General features: G+C 36.5%; 1 protein-coding gene across 1 annotated transcript in view; it reads left to right on the top strand.

Annotated features, from left to right (window-relative positions):
* The first annotated feature begins 478 nt into the window (after positions 1 to 478).
* Positions 479 to 17,295, top strand: part of DNAJC12 (DnaJ heat shock protein family (Hsp40) member C12) — a 34,064-nt gene continuing 17,247 nt past the window's right edge. Inside the window, exons 1-2 of the mRNA XM_007121252.3 lie at positions 479 to 702; positions 11,133 to 11,211. Of these exons, the coding sequence (XP_007121314.2) occupies positions 625 to 702; positions 11,133 to 11,211 (157 nt within the window). The 5' untranslated portion in view covers positions 479 to 624. The remainder of the gene's footprint in view (positions 703 to 11,132; positions 11,212 to 17,295) is intronic.

Here is a 17,295-nt window from a genome sequence, read left to right as displayed (position 1 = left end):
TTGTTTACCACACCTTTTTCTACAATTGTGCTGAGCACAAAATAGGTCCTCAATAAATATTTATTGAATGAATAGATTGTCAAATGAGTACAAATTTGCTTTCTTAGTCTATTTCTTTCTACTCTTAAACTATTTTAAAACTTATGAAAAACTCTAAACACTCAGAAAAGCGCCTACTTCTCATATTTAACAAATCCTAAGATTTTACCGTAATGCTTCAATTTTTTTTCTATCCCTTAAAAAACATGGAAAAAGATAAAAATATATAGGAGATGAAAAGATGGCCAATTTGGGGAATGTGTAAAAATGAACAGTCTTTGTCAACTCATGAGAGGAATGGTTCATCTACATCGCTTACATAAATTCAAACTACAGATCCCAGGCAGCACTGCAACAGTTCTGCTCCCGGGCTATTCTCTTCTCTTGTATAAACAGCCAATGAAAGGTAGAGTTTACAAAGGTCTAGGATGACATCTGGTGTGTTGACTGTGGCCAGACTTAAATCTAGTTATTGTCGTTTGGAACGCGCAGCTGTAAACCAGACCTCATAAGGCTTTTCCTGTTAATTCGCAGTTCATTGTGCCTCTTGTTTCAGAGGGAAGAAAAGCTGATTTAGTAATCTAAATGGACGCGATACTGAATTACAGGTTGGAAGATACTGAAGACTACTACACGTTACTGGGATGTGATGAACTGTCTTCGGTAAGGCAGTGAATAATGCCGTTCTTTTTCACAACAGTATTTCAAGTTTTTATTTAAGGTTTTAATTTGGAACTTACGTTGCCTAAAAATCTAATCTTGTATTATTTTAAAGCACTTTTGGCTCAGAGATAGTTAAGGACTTAAATATGTGCTGGGTCTTTACTTGAATAATGTCCTTTTTCAGTTTTATGGAAGCTTCTGATTGAATATGTGTATTCTGGCACATGGCCATAGACTCTATTTCAAATATACTAAAAATACATATTTGAAATTTAATTGTAATTGCTATTGGCAGTGTTTCATAGTATACATAAGCTATATCTTTATTATGGTAATTTACACTGTAATTGAGATGAGATGTAATTTTCTAGTAATTAGTAATTTTAAAATGTTTTGTTAAAATATATAATTTTATGTGAGCAGTTAAATTATATAAACCAAGAAACATCCTTTTATGTTAATATTTCAAATTGTGTGAGAGGAATTACTTCTTTAAAGTCTGGCTTCTGAAACAAAATGTGTGAAAACTCTGTAATTGTTCACTTGATCTATAATGGAACAATGTTTTTAAAGGTCCCCGTAGATAATTATAAAGGTTGTAAAACTTTTTTAAATTATGGAAAGTTCATTTATAATTCTACCTCCCAAGGGTAACACTATTAATGTTTGGTATATTAATCACCAGTCTTTTTCCTATATATGTATTTTTGAAGACAAGTTTGCTTTTTATCCACTAACATTATAACAAGGATTTCTCCAGGCTACTAAAGATTCTTCATATATATGTTAATGATTGCATATTTCATTTTACTATTGTACCACAACTGGTTATTCTCTTATTGTTAAACATTTCATTTATTTACAGTTTTAAAATATTTTAAATATTGAGATGAATATGAAATATATTTCAATTATATTATTAAATATATTCATATTATTTTATATTTTTATAAAAAGTATTAAAATATTTATTTTATTACTAAAATATAGCTATTAATATTAAAATATTTTAAAGCAAATTATTTTTCTATTCATCTTTGTTTCATAAGGCTGGAGTTAAGTAATAAAATGTACTTCATTTTGTTTGGAGAATAGAATAATATTGGACACAAAGGATTATCTCTAATTTCGTCACCCTGAGGAAGTTATCTTAGGTACCTTGTAGTTAAACACACTTAGAGCAACTGAGAAAGCTTATTATGTGTTATTCATACTGTGGATTATACTCTTGCCAAATAATTTTTGAAGGAACTATTTGAATCAAAGGAACATAATTTAATTTGAAAAGTTTCACGATTTGGATTTATAAAAAATATTGTCACGCTAGATTATAAAGTAAAGGTTGTAATATCCCCTTAATAAATCTCTTGACCCTTTAGTCAGTCTTTTGTAGTTATGCTATTGCCTTTTCAATCTTTCTACAAAGAAAGATTAGTCTTGAATAGACTAAAAAAAATGATCCTGTTGTTTATTTATGTTTATAACAGTTTCATTTTGTGGTTACCAGTTATAGTCATACTCTCTGTGTATACTGTAGCATATATTAAAAGGAGAATAAAAGCATTGTCTTGACATTCCTTCTTCTGGATGTATTTTACTAATTCTGTCAATGGCATAGCATGTGTAGGTAACAGTCATTTATTTAAAATGCAATGACCTGTCACAATTTTGTCGATTCTTTTTATATATATCTTCCCCCCTGCCCCGCCTTTTTTTTTGTTTGTTTTGGCCACACTGCTCGGCTTGCGGGATCTTAGTTCCCTGACCAGGGATCAAAGCCATGCCCCCTGCAGTGGAAGGGCGGAGTCCTGACCACTGGACTGCCAGGGAATTCCCCTCTCTCCTCTTTTTATATGTATCCTTCTCACTGAAAAATATTTTAATGCCTTTTTTTGAGTATTACTATGACATTTCCTTTACTTAAATTGTGTTGCATGGATTTTCTTTACTTCAAATATTCCTTGATCTGATGCTCTAAAAAATTAACCAGAACTGTTCCTATCCAAGAGCAATTTAGCAGTTATAATTTCAAAGCAGCTTGATATTTTGATTCCACTTACAACAATGGAGTTAGATACACACATAATTCTTTGCTTTAGTATACAGTTCTTACACTTTAAAGCGTGTGTTGGAAATTAATTAAATGACATATATGAGGCCACGGGAGGATTTCCATGCTGTTGAGTAGAAAACAAATACTCCCTGTTCAAAAACATTTACTGAAATTTGAGGCCAAATCAGTTAGCTTTTTCTCCCTAAATCAGATTATACATAGATGCATGCTATGAAATCTTCTGAAGTCCTTATTGATGCATATACCACACACTAGTGGTGTAAGGCATCCTCTTGGGTGTGGATCTTAATTGATTTTTTAATATCTGGTCATCATTTCAGTAGTAATAAGAAGACTTTCTCATTTCAAGATTTCATGGACTGGAAAACTGAGCATAAACTCAATAAATAGAAACACCTATTTTTTTTTCTAGAACTGAGCATAAACTCAATAAATAGAAAAACCTATTTTTTTTCTAGTTCTCTTTCTTATTTACTTCAGACCACCTGGGTTTAAATCTTAACCATTTATTGGCTATGTAACCTTGGGAAAATTATTGAACTTTTCTATGGCTGGGTTTCCTAATCTGCAAATGGGGATAATAATAGTACCCACCTCATGGAGGTGTTGTTGGGATTAAATGAGACATGATACATAAGGTGCTTAGAATGGTGCCTGGCATATAGTAAGTTGTCATGGTTGAGGGAGTTGTTTTGGCCTCACAGTAACACTGTACACTTGGAACTTCATAAATTCATTCTATTCTATTTTTTAAAAATCAATTAATTAATTTATTTTTGGCTGCGTTGGGTCTTCATTGCTGCGCGCGGGCTTTCTCTAGTTGTGGTGAGCGGGGGCTACTCTTCGTTGCGGTGCACGGGCTTCTCATTGCGGTGGTTTCTCTTTTTGCGGTGCAGGGGCTCTAGGTGTGCAGGCTTCAGTAGCTGTAGCTCGCGGGTTCTAGAGCACAGGCTCAGTAGTTGTGGTGCATGGGCTTAGTTGCTCCGCGGTATGTGGGATCTTCCTGGACCAGGGCTCGAACCTGTGTCCTCTGCATTGGCAGGCGGATTCTTAACCACTGCGCCACCAGGGAAGTCCCCATTCTATTCTACAATTCACATTATTTTTAAAATATTTTATTTTGAAATGATTTTTAATAGAATTTTTTAAAGAGCAATTTTAGGTTCATAGCAAAATGGAGGGCAAGATACAGAGGTTTCCCATATACCTGCCCCCTCCACTGATGCATAGCTTCTCCCATTATCCACATTCCCACCAGAGTTACAACTGATGAACCTACATTGACACATCATCATCACCCAAAGTCTATAGTTTACATTATGGTTCACTCTTGGGTTTGTACTTTCTGTGGGTTTGGACAAGTGTACAATGACATTTATCCATCTTATCATAGTGTATCATAGAGAGTAGTTTCTCTGCTCTAAAAATCCTCTGTGCTCCATCTATATTGGAATAATTTTTGGCTTACAGAAAAGTTGCAAACATAATAGAGTTCTTGTATACACTTCACCCAGCTTCCTTAATGTTAACATCATATTTAATGGTAGTACAATTATCAAAATCAGAAAATTAACATTGGTACAATAGTATTAACTCAACCAGTGGTCATCAAGCATTTTTTGTAAAGGACCAGATAGACAGGGTCAGCACTAGGGTGAGGCAAGCAGAGTGCTTATGATGCAAAATTTAAGGAGGCACTAACTCTCAGAGTTTCTGCAAGTGCAGAGACCTGAGAGAGAGTACTTCCTTAAACCCAGGTGTCCTGCTTGTCTCATCTTTTTTTTTTTTTTTGGTGTGTGCGGCAAGCGGGATCTTAGTTCCCTGACCAAGGATCGAACCCGTGTCCCCTGCATTGGGAATGCAGAGTCTTAACTGCTGGACCACCACGGAAGTCCCTGCGTGTGTCACCTTGGTGCTGACCCTGAGATAGCAAATATTTTAGATTTTGCAGGATTTATGGTCTCTACCACAACCACTCAATTTGGCCATTGTGAGAAAGTAGCTATAGATAACATGTAAATGAATGACCATGGCTGTCTTCCAATAAAACATTATTTTAAAAACAGGTGGTGGGCCATATGTGGGCTGTGGGCCAGAGTTAGTCAACCCCTGATCTAAAGTATAGGGCTCCTTCCAATTTCATCAATTTTTCTACTAATGCCCTTTTTCTCTTCCAAGATCCAAGCCAGGATCCTTTACTGTACTTAGTTGTCTGGTTCCCTTATTTTCCCCCAAAATGACAATTTTTCATATCTTCCTTGTCTTTCAAGACCTGGACACTTTGAAGAGTAGTGGTGAGTTGTTTTGTAGAATGTCCCTCAATTTTTGTTTGCTTGATCTTTTCCCATGATTAGAGTGAGTTTATGTGTTTTTGGAAAGAACACCCCAGAAGTGATGGTGTGCCTTTCTCAGTGCATCATTTCAGGGGTATCTGATGTAGATATGTCTTATTAACCTTGATCATTTGGTTAAGTTGTGTCTGTCAGCTTTCTTCTGCCAGGTTTTTGCAGTGTAGGTTTACTATTTTCCCTTTTGTAGTTAACAAATATATTGGTGACAGTTCTTTGAGACCACAGTGTTTCTCCTCATACGTTCACCCACTGATTTTAGCATCCTTTAGGGAATCTTGCCTATAAGAGTTACTGTTATGGTGTTTGCTAATGGTGACTTTCTATTTTCCTCATCCATTTACATTTATTACTTGGAATTCTTCTGTAAAGAAAAGCTACCCCTTCTTCCACATTTACTTACTTATTCAACTATTTTTGTCACTGTAAATTAATAGATAGTTATAGTATTCTATGGATTTTAACCCGGTATTACCATTGTATATTTTATGGCTCAAATCACTTCTATAGCTCATGTTAATTAATTATCATTTCATTAGAATGATGTAAGATGATCTCTCATGAAATCTATTTCAGGGATATTACTAATATCGGGCATTTTGTGGGAAAAATCCAGTTTCAAACTAAGTAAATAGACATGATGGATGTTAACCCACTTATTAAAATGGGTCTTGTCTTTTCTGCAACATATTCTGTAGCATATACATTTCCAGCACATGAATCAATGCATTCTTTTAATGAATAAATCACATTTTCAGAACTCTCCTATTACACTACAGTCATGTTATTTGAAGAATATCTGTCAGTCTATAATCAAGTATTCATTCAACCCTTGGCATTGGTCCAGTACTAGACGTGATGGGGGGAGAACAAAACAAAAAAGTGAGACATGGTGAGAGTATGAAAGGAAATTGGCATCCAGTCGAAGAATCAAAGCTCATACACAGGAAACAATTCCAGGACAAATAAGTACTGTGCTGTGCGGTACTGTTTATAAGTGCAACAGGAATTAAGGAAAGAATATCTGAGAAGACTTCAGAGAAGAGATGAGGCATGAAACGATCTTACTTGGTTAAAATTTAAATGCATGGAGGGAGAGTCAGAGGGCATTTGTGTGGCCAGGGAAAAGCTGGAGAAGATCCATTCAAGTGGGAATCAAATTAGTCCTTATTGCACACGAGTATTTCCTGGCACAGAGCAAAATACTGTGCTATTAGGATATGGAAAAGATAAGTTTTTAAGTTTTAAAATTTAATTTCTAAAATTAATATATATTCAATAAAGAAATGAGGAGTATGAAGAGAGCACAGAGAAAAGTGCTTAATGTTTGGGAGTATGACATAGGCATGCCAATTATGCGTGCATATATGCTGTATTTATGTATTATGTAATGAGTACATGTGCATCTGTATAAATATTTATATGTATATTTTTGTATGTGTTTGGAGTCAGACTGTCTGAGTTGAAATCCTGGCTTTGCCACTTAGTAACTCTGTGACTTTGGGAAAATTACTTAACTTTCCTATGTCTTGGTTTCCTAATCTGCAAAATGGGAATAATAATAGTACCCACATCATAGAGTTGCTGTGGGAATTAAATGAGATGCTATATATAAAGTACTTAGAACAGTGCCTGGCACAGAGTAGGTCTCAATAAATCTTAGCTATTATTATCATTGTCTTTTTTTTTTTTTTTTTTTTCCTGGTAAGCGGGCCTCTCACTGTTGTGGCCTCTCCCGTTGCGGGGCACAGGCTCCCAAAATACTGTGCTATTAGGATATGGAAAAGATAAGTTTTTAAGTTTTAAAATTTAATTTCTAAAATTAATATATATTCAATAAAGAAATGAGGAGTATGAAGAGAGCACAGAGAAAAGTGCTTAATGTTTGGGAGTATGACATAGGCATGCCAATTATGCGTGCATATATGCTGTATTTATGTATTATGTAATGAGTACATGTGCATCTGTATAAATATTTATATGTATATTTTTGTATGTGTTTGGAGTCAGACTGTCTGAGTTGAAATCCTGGCTTTGCCACTTAGTAACTCTGTGACTTTGGGAAAATTACTTAACTTTCCTATGTCTTGGTTTCCTAATCTGCAAAATGGGAATAATAATAGTACCCACATCATAGAGTTGCTGTGGGAATTAAATGAGATGCTATATATAAAGTACTTAGAACAGTGCCTGGCACAGAGTAGGTCTCAATAAATCTTAGCTATTATTATCATTGTCTTTTTTTTTTTTTTTTTTTTCCTGGTAAGCGGGCCTCTCACTGTTGTGGCCTCTCCCGTTGCGGAGCACAGGCTCCGGAAGCGCAGGCTCAGTGGCCATGGCTCACGGGCCCAGCCGCTCCGCGGCATGTGGGATCTTCCCGGACCGGGGCACGAACCCATGTCCCCTGCATCGGCAGGCGGACTCTCAACCACTGCGCCACCATATACACATGTTACATAATTCCTTTTGAGAAAACATTAAGGTTTTATACCGTACATAATACTTTGTAGCTTACCTTTTCTCATAGAATGCATTATATAAAATTTCTCAGATTATTGTCTTTACTAAACGATGATTTTTTTAATGACTGCAAAATATCCCATCTTATAGCTATATTACAATTAACTTTAACAAATATCCTATTACTAGGCACATAGGTTTTTGTTTAAAATGTATAACTTTTTAATTTAATTAATTACTTAACGAATTAATTTATTTTTGGCTGCATTGGGTCTTTGTTGCTGCGTGCGGGCTTTCTCTAGTTGCGGCAAGTGGGGGCTACTCTTCGTTGCAGTGCGCAGGCTTCTCATTGCGGTGGCTTCTCTTGTTGCAGAGCATGGGCTCTAGGTGCACAGGTTTCCGTATTTGTGGCACGCGGGCTCAGTAGTTGTGGCTCGCCGGCTTTAGAGTGCAGTCTCAGTAGTTGTGGCGCACGGGCTTAGTTGCTCCGCAGCATGTGGGATCTTCCCGGACCAGGGCTCGAACCTGTGTTCCCTGCATTGGCAGGTGGATTCTTAACCACTGTGTCACCAGGGAAGCCCTAAAGTGTATAACTTTTAATTCATTGAACTTTCTTATAACTAAATCCATTTCCTACCTCTGATGATCCTCTTAGCCAAATTCCTAGAATTGAAATTGTTGAATCAAAGAGTATGAAAAAAATTACAGGATTAAAAAAATTTTTTTAAATATATTGTTTTGGCCGTGCTACCTGTCTTGTGGGATCTTAGTTCCCCGACCAGGGATTGAACCTGGGACCTTGGCAGTGAAAGCATGGAGTCCTAACCACTGGACCGCCAGGGAATTCCCAAGGATTTTTATATATGTGTATATCCCAACTGATTTCCAGAAAATCTGCACCATTTACGTCCTCACCGGGAAAGCATGAGAGAATTCATTTCTTTGCACCCTCAGTGACACTGGTCATGATCATCCCATGGATGTTTTGATTTATTTAATTATGAGTAAAACTGAACCTTTTTTGTATGTTTATTGGCCAATAGGATAGGCAGCTTTCCAGACCATTGGACATTGGGTCTGGAAGGCAAGATTCAGTGGACTTTGACATGGAGGGCCTCACTTGTCCATGGGCCACACTTGGCACCAGGTACATGGGGTGGTGATGCCAGGAAATAAATAGAACATGCCCAAGACAAACTAAGCCTCTTTACTGTTTAGTTTACCCAGAACCAGCCGTAGATAGGAGATTTGTGATAAACTTTGTGACAATAAAACTATGAAAAGTAATGAAAGATAGATATGGATTATTCTTAATTTTAAAAGATGGGTTAGGAATTAAAAAATAAAACAACAACAAAACTTCCAAACTTTCTACCTTTGATAGATAGGTATAATTTTATCCATTTGTGTTATTAAATCTCCCCAAAATATAAACATAAATATGTATATAAGTGCGTAAAAGTGTGTCTTGAGGATTCTGTTATCCTAGGGGAAAAGGAGTAAAGGTTTTTTAAAAAAAATTCTGTATTGATAGAAGTTTTTTCAAAGAGAGTTCATGAGTATTCATAAATTACTTGTTAATTAAAAATGCTTACTACTAGATTCTTCAAAATACTTAATATTTAAAATTTAAAAACAAGTCCCAATCTCAATTTTCTTCATTCTATTAGCAGGTTATGGTGACTAAGGGGTAAAGGGAGCACCCAGGAAGAGGAAACATAATTAATTACAGTTCTTACTAGGAAATCTATCTCTTCCTGTTATTCCAAGTGTTTCCCAGTACATGCTTAACACGGAAAAGAGTAGAGATATAGTCTGGGCTTTAAACATACTCATATGTAATACAGCCTGTCTTTGATTGTAAAAGTGAAGATTTTTTTATGAGAATTGATTAAGGATGACGTGGAGCTGATAAAAATGTTTCTCCCATGAATCTTATGACAATACTGAGCTGAACTGCTTGAGAATTCATTTCTCAAACAAGAGGCAATTTGCTTTCAGTAATTCGTGTATAGTAAATATAGTACTTGATAATAGGTCCCTAAGTCTGAAGAATTCAGCCACATAAAACAGTGGTTACGATTATTGGATTTGAATTCCATCTGCTTAGTTAACAAAAAACTCAGCTTTTATAGTAAAAAGCTAAATGAGTTCAAGTTACTTAACCACTGACATTTAATAATAGCTACTATTATTGAGTTCTTACTGTGATTGGGCTTTGTGTTAAGTGCTCGACTTATTCATGAAACATAAAGATGAGGAAACCTAGGCACATAGAAATTACACAACTTGCCTAAAGTCTCAGGGCAGAACTGGGATTTAAAACAAAGTAATCAGAATCCAAGAGCCTCATAACCACTGTTGTATCCTGCTGTTGACATTGCAATTATAATTAATGAAGCCAAGTCTTGATAATTCATGATAACAAGGATTAGATGGGTGAGTGAAATCAAATAAAATCATAAATGGCCCTCAAACTTCATTTTAGTTTGGGTTGAAGTTTCTCTTTTCCCAATCAAAATCTCTAACCAAACTGTTTATTGGTAACAAAATTATCAGGTTTACCCTTTTTTTAAAAATTGTGAAAAATTTTCTTTCCAATTTTATTGAGATATAATTGACATATAGCACTGTATAGGTTTGAAGTATACAGCATAATGACTTGACTTACATACATCATGAAATGATCACAATAAGTTTATTGAACATCCATCATCTACATAAATATGAAATTAAAGAAATAGAATTTTTTTTCCTTCTGATGAGAACTGTACTTAGGATTTACTTTCTTAACACCCTTCATATATAACATATAGTAGTGTTAATTATATTTATCATGTTGTACATTACATCTCTAGTACTTATTTTATAACTGGAAGTTTGTACCTTTTGACTACATTCATCTAACCCTCTAATTCCCAACTGTGAAATTCTTAATAAAAAAGAAAAGGGCCAAAAGGCAGACAGAAAGAACTTTATAATGGGTAATTTATAAACTAGATAGTCTTTTTTTTAAATTGATTTTGAAAAATTTAATTAAATTTAATTTTTTTTGCCACACCACATGGCATGCAGGATCTTAGTTCCCCAACCAGGGATTGAACGCATGCCCACTGCAAAGGAAGCTCAGAGTCTTAATCACTGGAATGCCAAGGAAGTCCCTGGATAGTCATCTTGAATAATGGTTGGTGGCTAAGCATCCTTAGAAGAACTCGGATGTGTGAACACACCTTTCATATATTCTTAGGATAAACCTATCTGACCATTTTTGACATTTGAACTCATAGGTGTCTTGGGCCATCATCTAAATACAGTAGCAAGTTAAATTGTCATCACAGACTACTATTTGAATAGGAACTTTTATTGGATACTTTCTGAATTTTGTTATTGAGAAAATAATTTCTTAGAGTAAAAAGTCAAAATACAAATATAGGGATCAAAATAAAAAGTTGGGTGATCATGGCTTTTTTGGGAAAAACTGACACCAACTTCTTCCTTCATTCCATTCAAATTGGATTCCTTATTTTAAACATTGATTTTTGTTTTAGGCTGAACAAATCCTGGCAGAATTTAAGGTCAGGGCCCTGGAATGTCACCCCGACAAGCATCCTGAAAACTCCAAAGCTGGTAAGTATTTAATAATGGCTGTTTCTCATGAAAATGTATAGCATAGAGATCTAAAAAGGCTTTAATAGTAACTTCATTTTCTTTTATCTATTTACACTCAAAATTATTCTTTCATTCAATGCCAAAGAATGTTTTTGCACTATCAGATGGAAGGTGAGGAGGGAATTGGGTAGGGTCTTTTTTCTAACTGTAATCATTTGATATTCATTTATCTTTCTGCTATAATGTTCTGCTTCATGGTTTAAAATTTGTCCAGTTTATGCTTTATTTCACCAGTTCTCAAATGTTAACATGACTTAAATATGTTTGTAACCAGGTCGTTGTCTTGATGAGAACCTTGCTGTGCTTTCTTCATTTTGAAGACCTGAATAGGTCCATATATATTATATAATAATATATTCGTACATTTTTTTCTTTATCATATTTTAAATTTCATGATCATAAATTTATACATAAATGCTTTTGTGTAGCTCAGCTTGAAAAAATACAAGCAAACCAATAATCCTTCCTTAACCTGTCGCCCTCCTGCTCCTTCCCTATCTCTTGCCTTCCCTTTAGAGCCAAACTTCCTGAAAAAAAGTCCACAGTTGGTACCTCTACTTCCCTTTTGCCCTTTTCAATTTATCCCAGTCTGACTTCCTCCTCACCTTTCTAGGAAACAGTTCTTGTCATAGTCACCAAGGACTTCCTGGCTGCCAAATTCAATGGTCCACATTGTAGTCCTTACCTTCCCTGAGCTTGCATCAGAATTTGGCACTATTGACCATGCTCACCTTGACACTCCTTTTTCTTAGCTACCAGGATACGTACGCCCTTATGCTTTTCCTCCTACTTCTTGGGCTGCTCTTTCTGTCTCCTTTGTGACTTCCTTCCCTTCTGTCCTAAGGTTCCCTTATAAACTCTCTTCTGGATTTACTCCCCACTTTTTCTCTGGGGTTTTGTCCAAGTCTGTGGTTTCAATCATCAGCTATTTGTTGATGGCTCGCCAATCTATCCTTAACTCAGTTCTCATTCCTCAGTTTCAGACTGTAGCTTCAACTGCTTCTTGGAAATCTCTGTATGGAGACAATTCAAAGTCACTCTGTCAAAAACTGGACTCGTTATTCATCCTCCTCTCACCTCTTAAAATCATGCTCATTTTTCTATGTTTCCCCCTCAATAAATGGCACCACCATTCATTCAGTTGGTCAGGCAAAAACCTGTCTCCTTCCTCTGCCTCACATCTACATCTGATTGACTACCAAATGCTGGTGATTTGCCTTCCGCATCTCTCTCTTGTAGGTCCTCTTCCCTCCATCCTCAGAGCCACTGCAGTAGGTAAGCCACTATCATGTCATGCCTGAATCCTTACAAGTCTCCTTTAATTGCTTCACACTTCAAATAGTGGTCTTTCTTTCTAGTTATGGAAAGAAATAAAAGATTTAACATGCACAAAACAGTACAAAGAATACTATAACAAATGCCCATGTATGTATCACACAGCTTAAAACTTTACCAGTGCAGTTGAAATCTCTTGTGTATTCCTACCCTGATTTTACCCTCAGGGTAGGTAATACTATCTTAAATTTGATGACTATGTTTACTATATGTGTATACTATAAGTATGTGTATAGTATGTGTATACATATGATTTTTCTATAAGGAAAATATTATGATCAAGACCTGTCTATAACTCCATATTTCACAAATGGTAAGACCCAACCCCTCTTCATTAAAAAAATTTTTTCCCTTATCGTAAATCTCTTAATTAATTTTCTCTAGACATCATTGATCCCTTTGATTTGTATAAACAAGTCATTTTCCAATGTATGAAGTCATCTTTTGTTAGATACTTAACTATTATTTCTGCTCATTTGACCCTCCTCCTTTTTCTTGGCCATGACACCTGGCTTTCAGGATCTTAGTTCCCTGACCAGGGATTGAAGCCAGGCCCCCTGCAGTGGAAGCATGGAATCCTAATCACTGGACCACCACGGAAGTCCCTCCCCTTTTTTAATAAGGCAATGTGAACAAATCATAAGTGTAAACCTGATAAATTTTTGTCCACATATAGCCAGTTTAACCACTGCCCAGATGAAGATGTAGAACATTTCCACCAGTCCAGGGAAAGTCCCTTTTCATGTCCTGTTCAATGTCAGCACCCTTTCCCATTTTTGGATCTTTATCATCATTGATTAGTTTTGCCTAGTTTTGAATTTCATGTAAATGGAATCATACAGTATGTATTCTTCTGCGTGTAGCTTCTTTCGCTTTACCTTATATCTGTGATATTTACCCATATTGTACGTGTAGCGATAGTTCATTCTTTGCCATTGCTGGGCCTTTAGGTACAAGACCCTTCATGCTGTGCTCCCCCGACTTATCTCTCTATCCTCATTTTGTCTCCACCACCATGCTTACAACCCCATGTTTCAGCCACTCACAACTACCTTGGTTCCTTGATGTGCCCTGCTCTCCACTCTTTAGACCTTTATACCTATTGCTTTCTCTGCCTGGAACATTCCCGAGGCCTGCCCACCTCCCTGCCCTGCTTTTCATTGGTTGGGTCGTGCTCCTGAGTCAGGTCTCAGCTTAGCCATCACTTCCTCTGGGATTTATGTGTGCCCCAGCTACCCAGAGCACCCTACATATACGTCAGGTGGCCAACTGTGTATCATATTGTCCTCTTGTTGACAATTTGCTTATTAGTCATACTGGAAGGTCAGTGAGCCTGGCTTCCTGCTTATCTCATTCAAAGTGGTATGCCTTGCACCTAGCACAGCACCTGCCATGGAGGACAGCTACTTTGTGCACATAATTTCTTTTTTTTTTTTTTGTGGTATGTGGGCCTCCCTCTGCCGTGGCCTCTCCCGTTGCGGAGCACAGGCTCCGGACACGCAGGCCCAGCGGCCATGGCTCACGGGCCCAGCCGCTCCGCGGCATGTGGGATCCTCCCAGACCGGGGCGCGAACCCGGTTCCCCTGCATCGGCAGGCGGACGCGCAACCACTGCGCCACCAGGGAAGCCCCCATAATTTCTTGAATGAGTGAAAGAATGAATTCGTGAATTCTGTAGGAGACATATGAATTACCTCTCTAAACTAGAGTTAATATTAAGATAGATGTCCTAGCATAAAAGTATAAAAATTTGATAAACACTTAAAAAAACCCACCACCACAGATTATTCTTTAACTGGGTTCCTCTCCAGTGAAGCATGGCTTTGAGTTGTTTTTCTGTCCCCAGCAAACAATTTCTATTCAGGATGCATGATGAATCATTGTGCAATCATTGCCATTCTAGTTGCCATAGTGTTGGGAGTTTTCATGTATGGGCTACCGCAAGGCTTCTTCTTCAGAGAAACACTGGACTGTGTAAATATTGTTTAAAATGAAAAGGTACACAGACATCAATATCTTCCCTCATAAGGCTTGCAGTAGATAGATGATTCAACCTTTGGGTAGAAATTGCTTTGAAATCTGTTTAAGCATCCATTTACTTAATTTGGATTAATATGGCTTTCTGAAAATTTAAGTGGTTCTTTACACACTTGGAGAAGGGTTAAGGTTACTGATAAAAATATTTTAAAATGTGAAACAAAAATTCACCCTGATGCTGATTTTAGCTTGACTGAAATCCAGAGTATATTGGACAGATTTTGAAACATATTTCATTGAGGTGAAAGGCTAAGCCTTTAGAACAACTGCAGGTAGAAGAAATTAAACTTGTATATACACTTTTTTGGTTTGCTAAATGTAGTCTCAACCACTGCCACTGAAATGACTGATTTGGTAGCATGACGGAGTAGTAGATATGAACACAGGTTTGTCTGTCTGGATTGCTCCTAGCTCCCACTTATGAGCTAGTTGATTTGGGGCAACCTCTTTGAGCCTCAGCATACTCCTAGGTAGAATGGGTAGACTAATAGCATATTATTACTTCATGTGTCTGCTGTGAGGATTAAATGATGTATCTTGCATGTAGGAAGAACTCAGTGAATGTTGGCAGTTATGAGTCAGTGGACTTTCTTTTCTTGTTTTTATGCAGCATTCCAAGATAAAAATTTAACAAAATGGGATAGTTTTCTTTTTGTAAGTAAACATTAGATCATTCTCACTCTCATTAAAAAGAAAATCTAAATCTAAGGCTTTTAGAGATCTTTGCTCTGCAGTTGTGGGTGATGTAGGCAGGACTGGCTGTGCTATAGAAATTGTGTCATTGAGATCAAAAGCCTCTGGCTGGTACTCATGCCAGTCCTATGTGCACATAACGGTAATGGTTTCAGGCCGATGCTTTATTAACTTCTCTTTGAGCCTGAAGAAAGGGATTTCAAACTAAATTAAGGACCTGTGAAATGGTATTTTTGTTATTGATTTGCAGGCTTCAAAGACATTTGAATATTTGAAGAAGGGGAACTCTTTGTCTCTTACTAACTGAAATATTTCAATGTTTTCCTACTTTAAAATCTCTTTATTGCTTTTTCCCCCTTGGAATAAAAATAACATACAGTGTTAAATAATGTTGAAAGTGAAAGTCTGCTCTTATCTCTTTTTGTTAGAGAACCACTATTAACAGTTGGTGTATTTTCCTCCAGATTGTTTTCAAAGCATGTCCTGATATCATATTATTATTATTATTTCTCAAGTAATTGTAAGTGGCCTACATTTAAATTGTGGCTATAATAATAACAATACAAATTATACTATGAAATATGAATTACAAGAACCTCTGTATTTTCAAAGTAGACCTAGGAGTTAAATCAGAATGTCTCTTAAAGGTTCCATCATCATTTGCTTGTATAAGCTTATAAAATGAGATCTCTCTTCCCAGAACTGGTATATGTTTATCTTGTATGATTCATTTGATTAGCTGATATATTAAAGGACAAATATAAATACAAACTCATTTTTATTAAATGTGGTGAAGGGTATGGAACAAGGAAAAGGCCACCTAACAGGAAAGGTAAAGTCTCTTTTGCTTTCTGCTTATCAACTGCTGTTGAGGGATTGATATTAGAATAATTCTTTCATTCCGGAAACTCTGGAAAATGAGGCCAACCATAATGTGCAAACAGAAGGTGAATCATAGATAAAAATGTAAACCTTTACAGCCTCTGCTCTAGTAGTAACTGGCATGTGCATCCATGGTGATAATTTAATGAGCTTTTTAACCCGTTGGAAAAAATGACACCTCATTTATACATTGGACACTGTCGTCAGCAACAGGAAGGATTACTCACTGGAGCTAGCAGCTATTGCAAGATGTTTTTTATGTGTTTGTTTTCCCTAGCTTTTAATAACCCCATCTTTAGGGTCTTCCCTTTAATCTATTAATTGCTACAACCTCCAGCAGTGATATTAAATATTTAATGACCTATTATGTACCTATGCTGCCCAGCTTTGGACAGGGTCCTGGAGGTGCCCTGCCATGGTTGGCAGTATCTCTGGCTGCTGGAGGAACACTTGAAGTGGTGATGTTTGGGGGATTAAAGCTCAGAAACAGCAGCTCTGTACCAATTGAGGTACAGAAGTATTTCAGTAGTTTCACAATTGGTATGGTGGTACCACCAGTATTGACTGTACATTTGCCCTAACATCTTCTGTACCAGAGGATATTGACTACTTCCCATGAGGTATTTTTAAGCACCATCAGGATAATTTTAATTATTTTTCCCATTGATACTATTAAAACGTGCCTAATTCACAAAATGTTTTAAGGTCATGTGTCATTTCTTTGGTGCTTAGAGCTCAGGGAATAGGATTATATGAATATCTTTATATTCACATCCAAATTGGAGGCATTCACTCATTCATTCATTGAACAAATACTTTTTGAGCACCTATGACACTGCTCTAGTACAAGGGATGCAGCAGAAACAAAACAAAGTCTCTGCCTTCATGGGGTTTGTATTCTCATGGAGGAGATGGATCATAAACAAATAACTATATATAATGTCAGGGGGTACGATGAACAAAAGTAAAGCAGGACAAGGGAGATAAAGGAATGGGGCTGATGGAGTGGGCAGTTATTTTATGTAGCATGGTCAGAGAAAACTCCATCAACAAGACAACATCTGACCTGACATCTGGAGGAAGTAAGTCAGGTGAG

This window comes from Physeter macrocephalus, chromosome 20 (assembly GCF_002837175.3).
Source record: "Physeter macrocephalus isolate SW-GA chromosome 20, ASM283717v5, whole genome shotgun sequence".
NCBI lineage: Eukaryota > Metazoa > Chordata > Mammalia > Artiodactyla > Physeteridae > Physeter > Physeter macrocephalus.
Note: the sequence above shows the minus strand (reverse complement) of the source record. Positions and strands in the feature narration are given on the sequence as shown.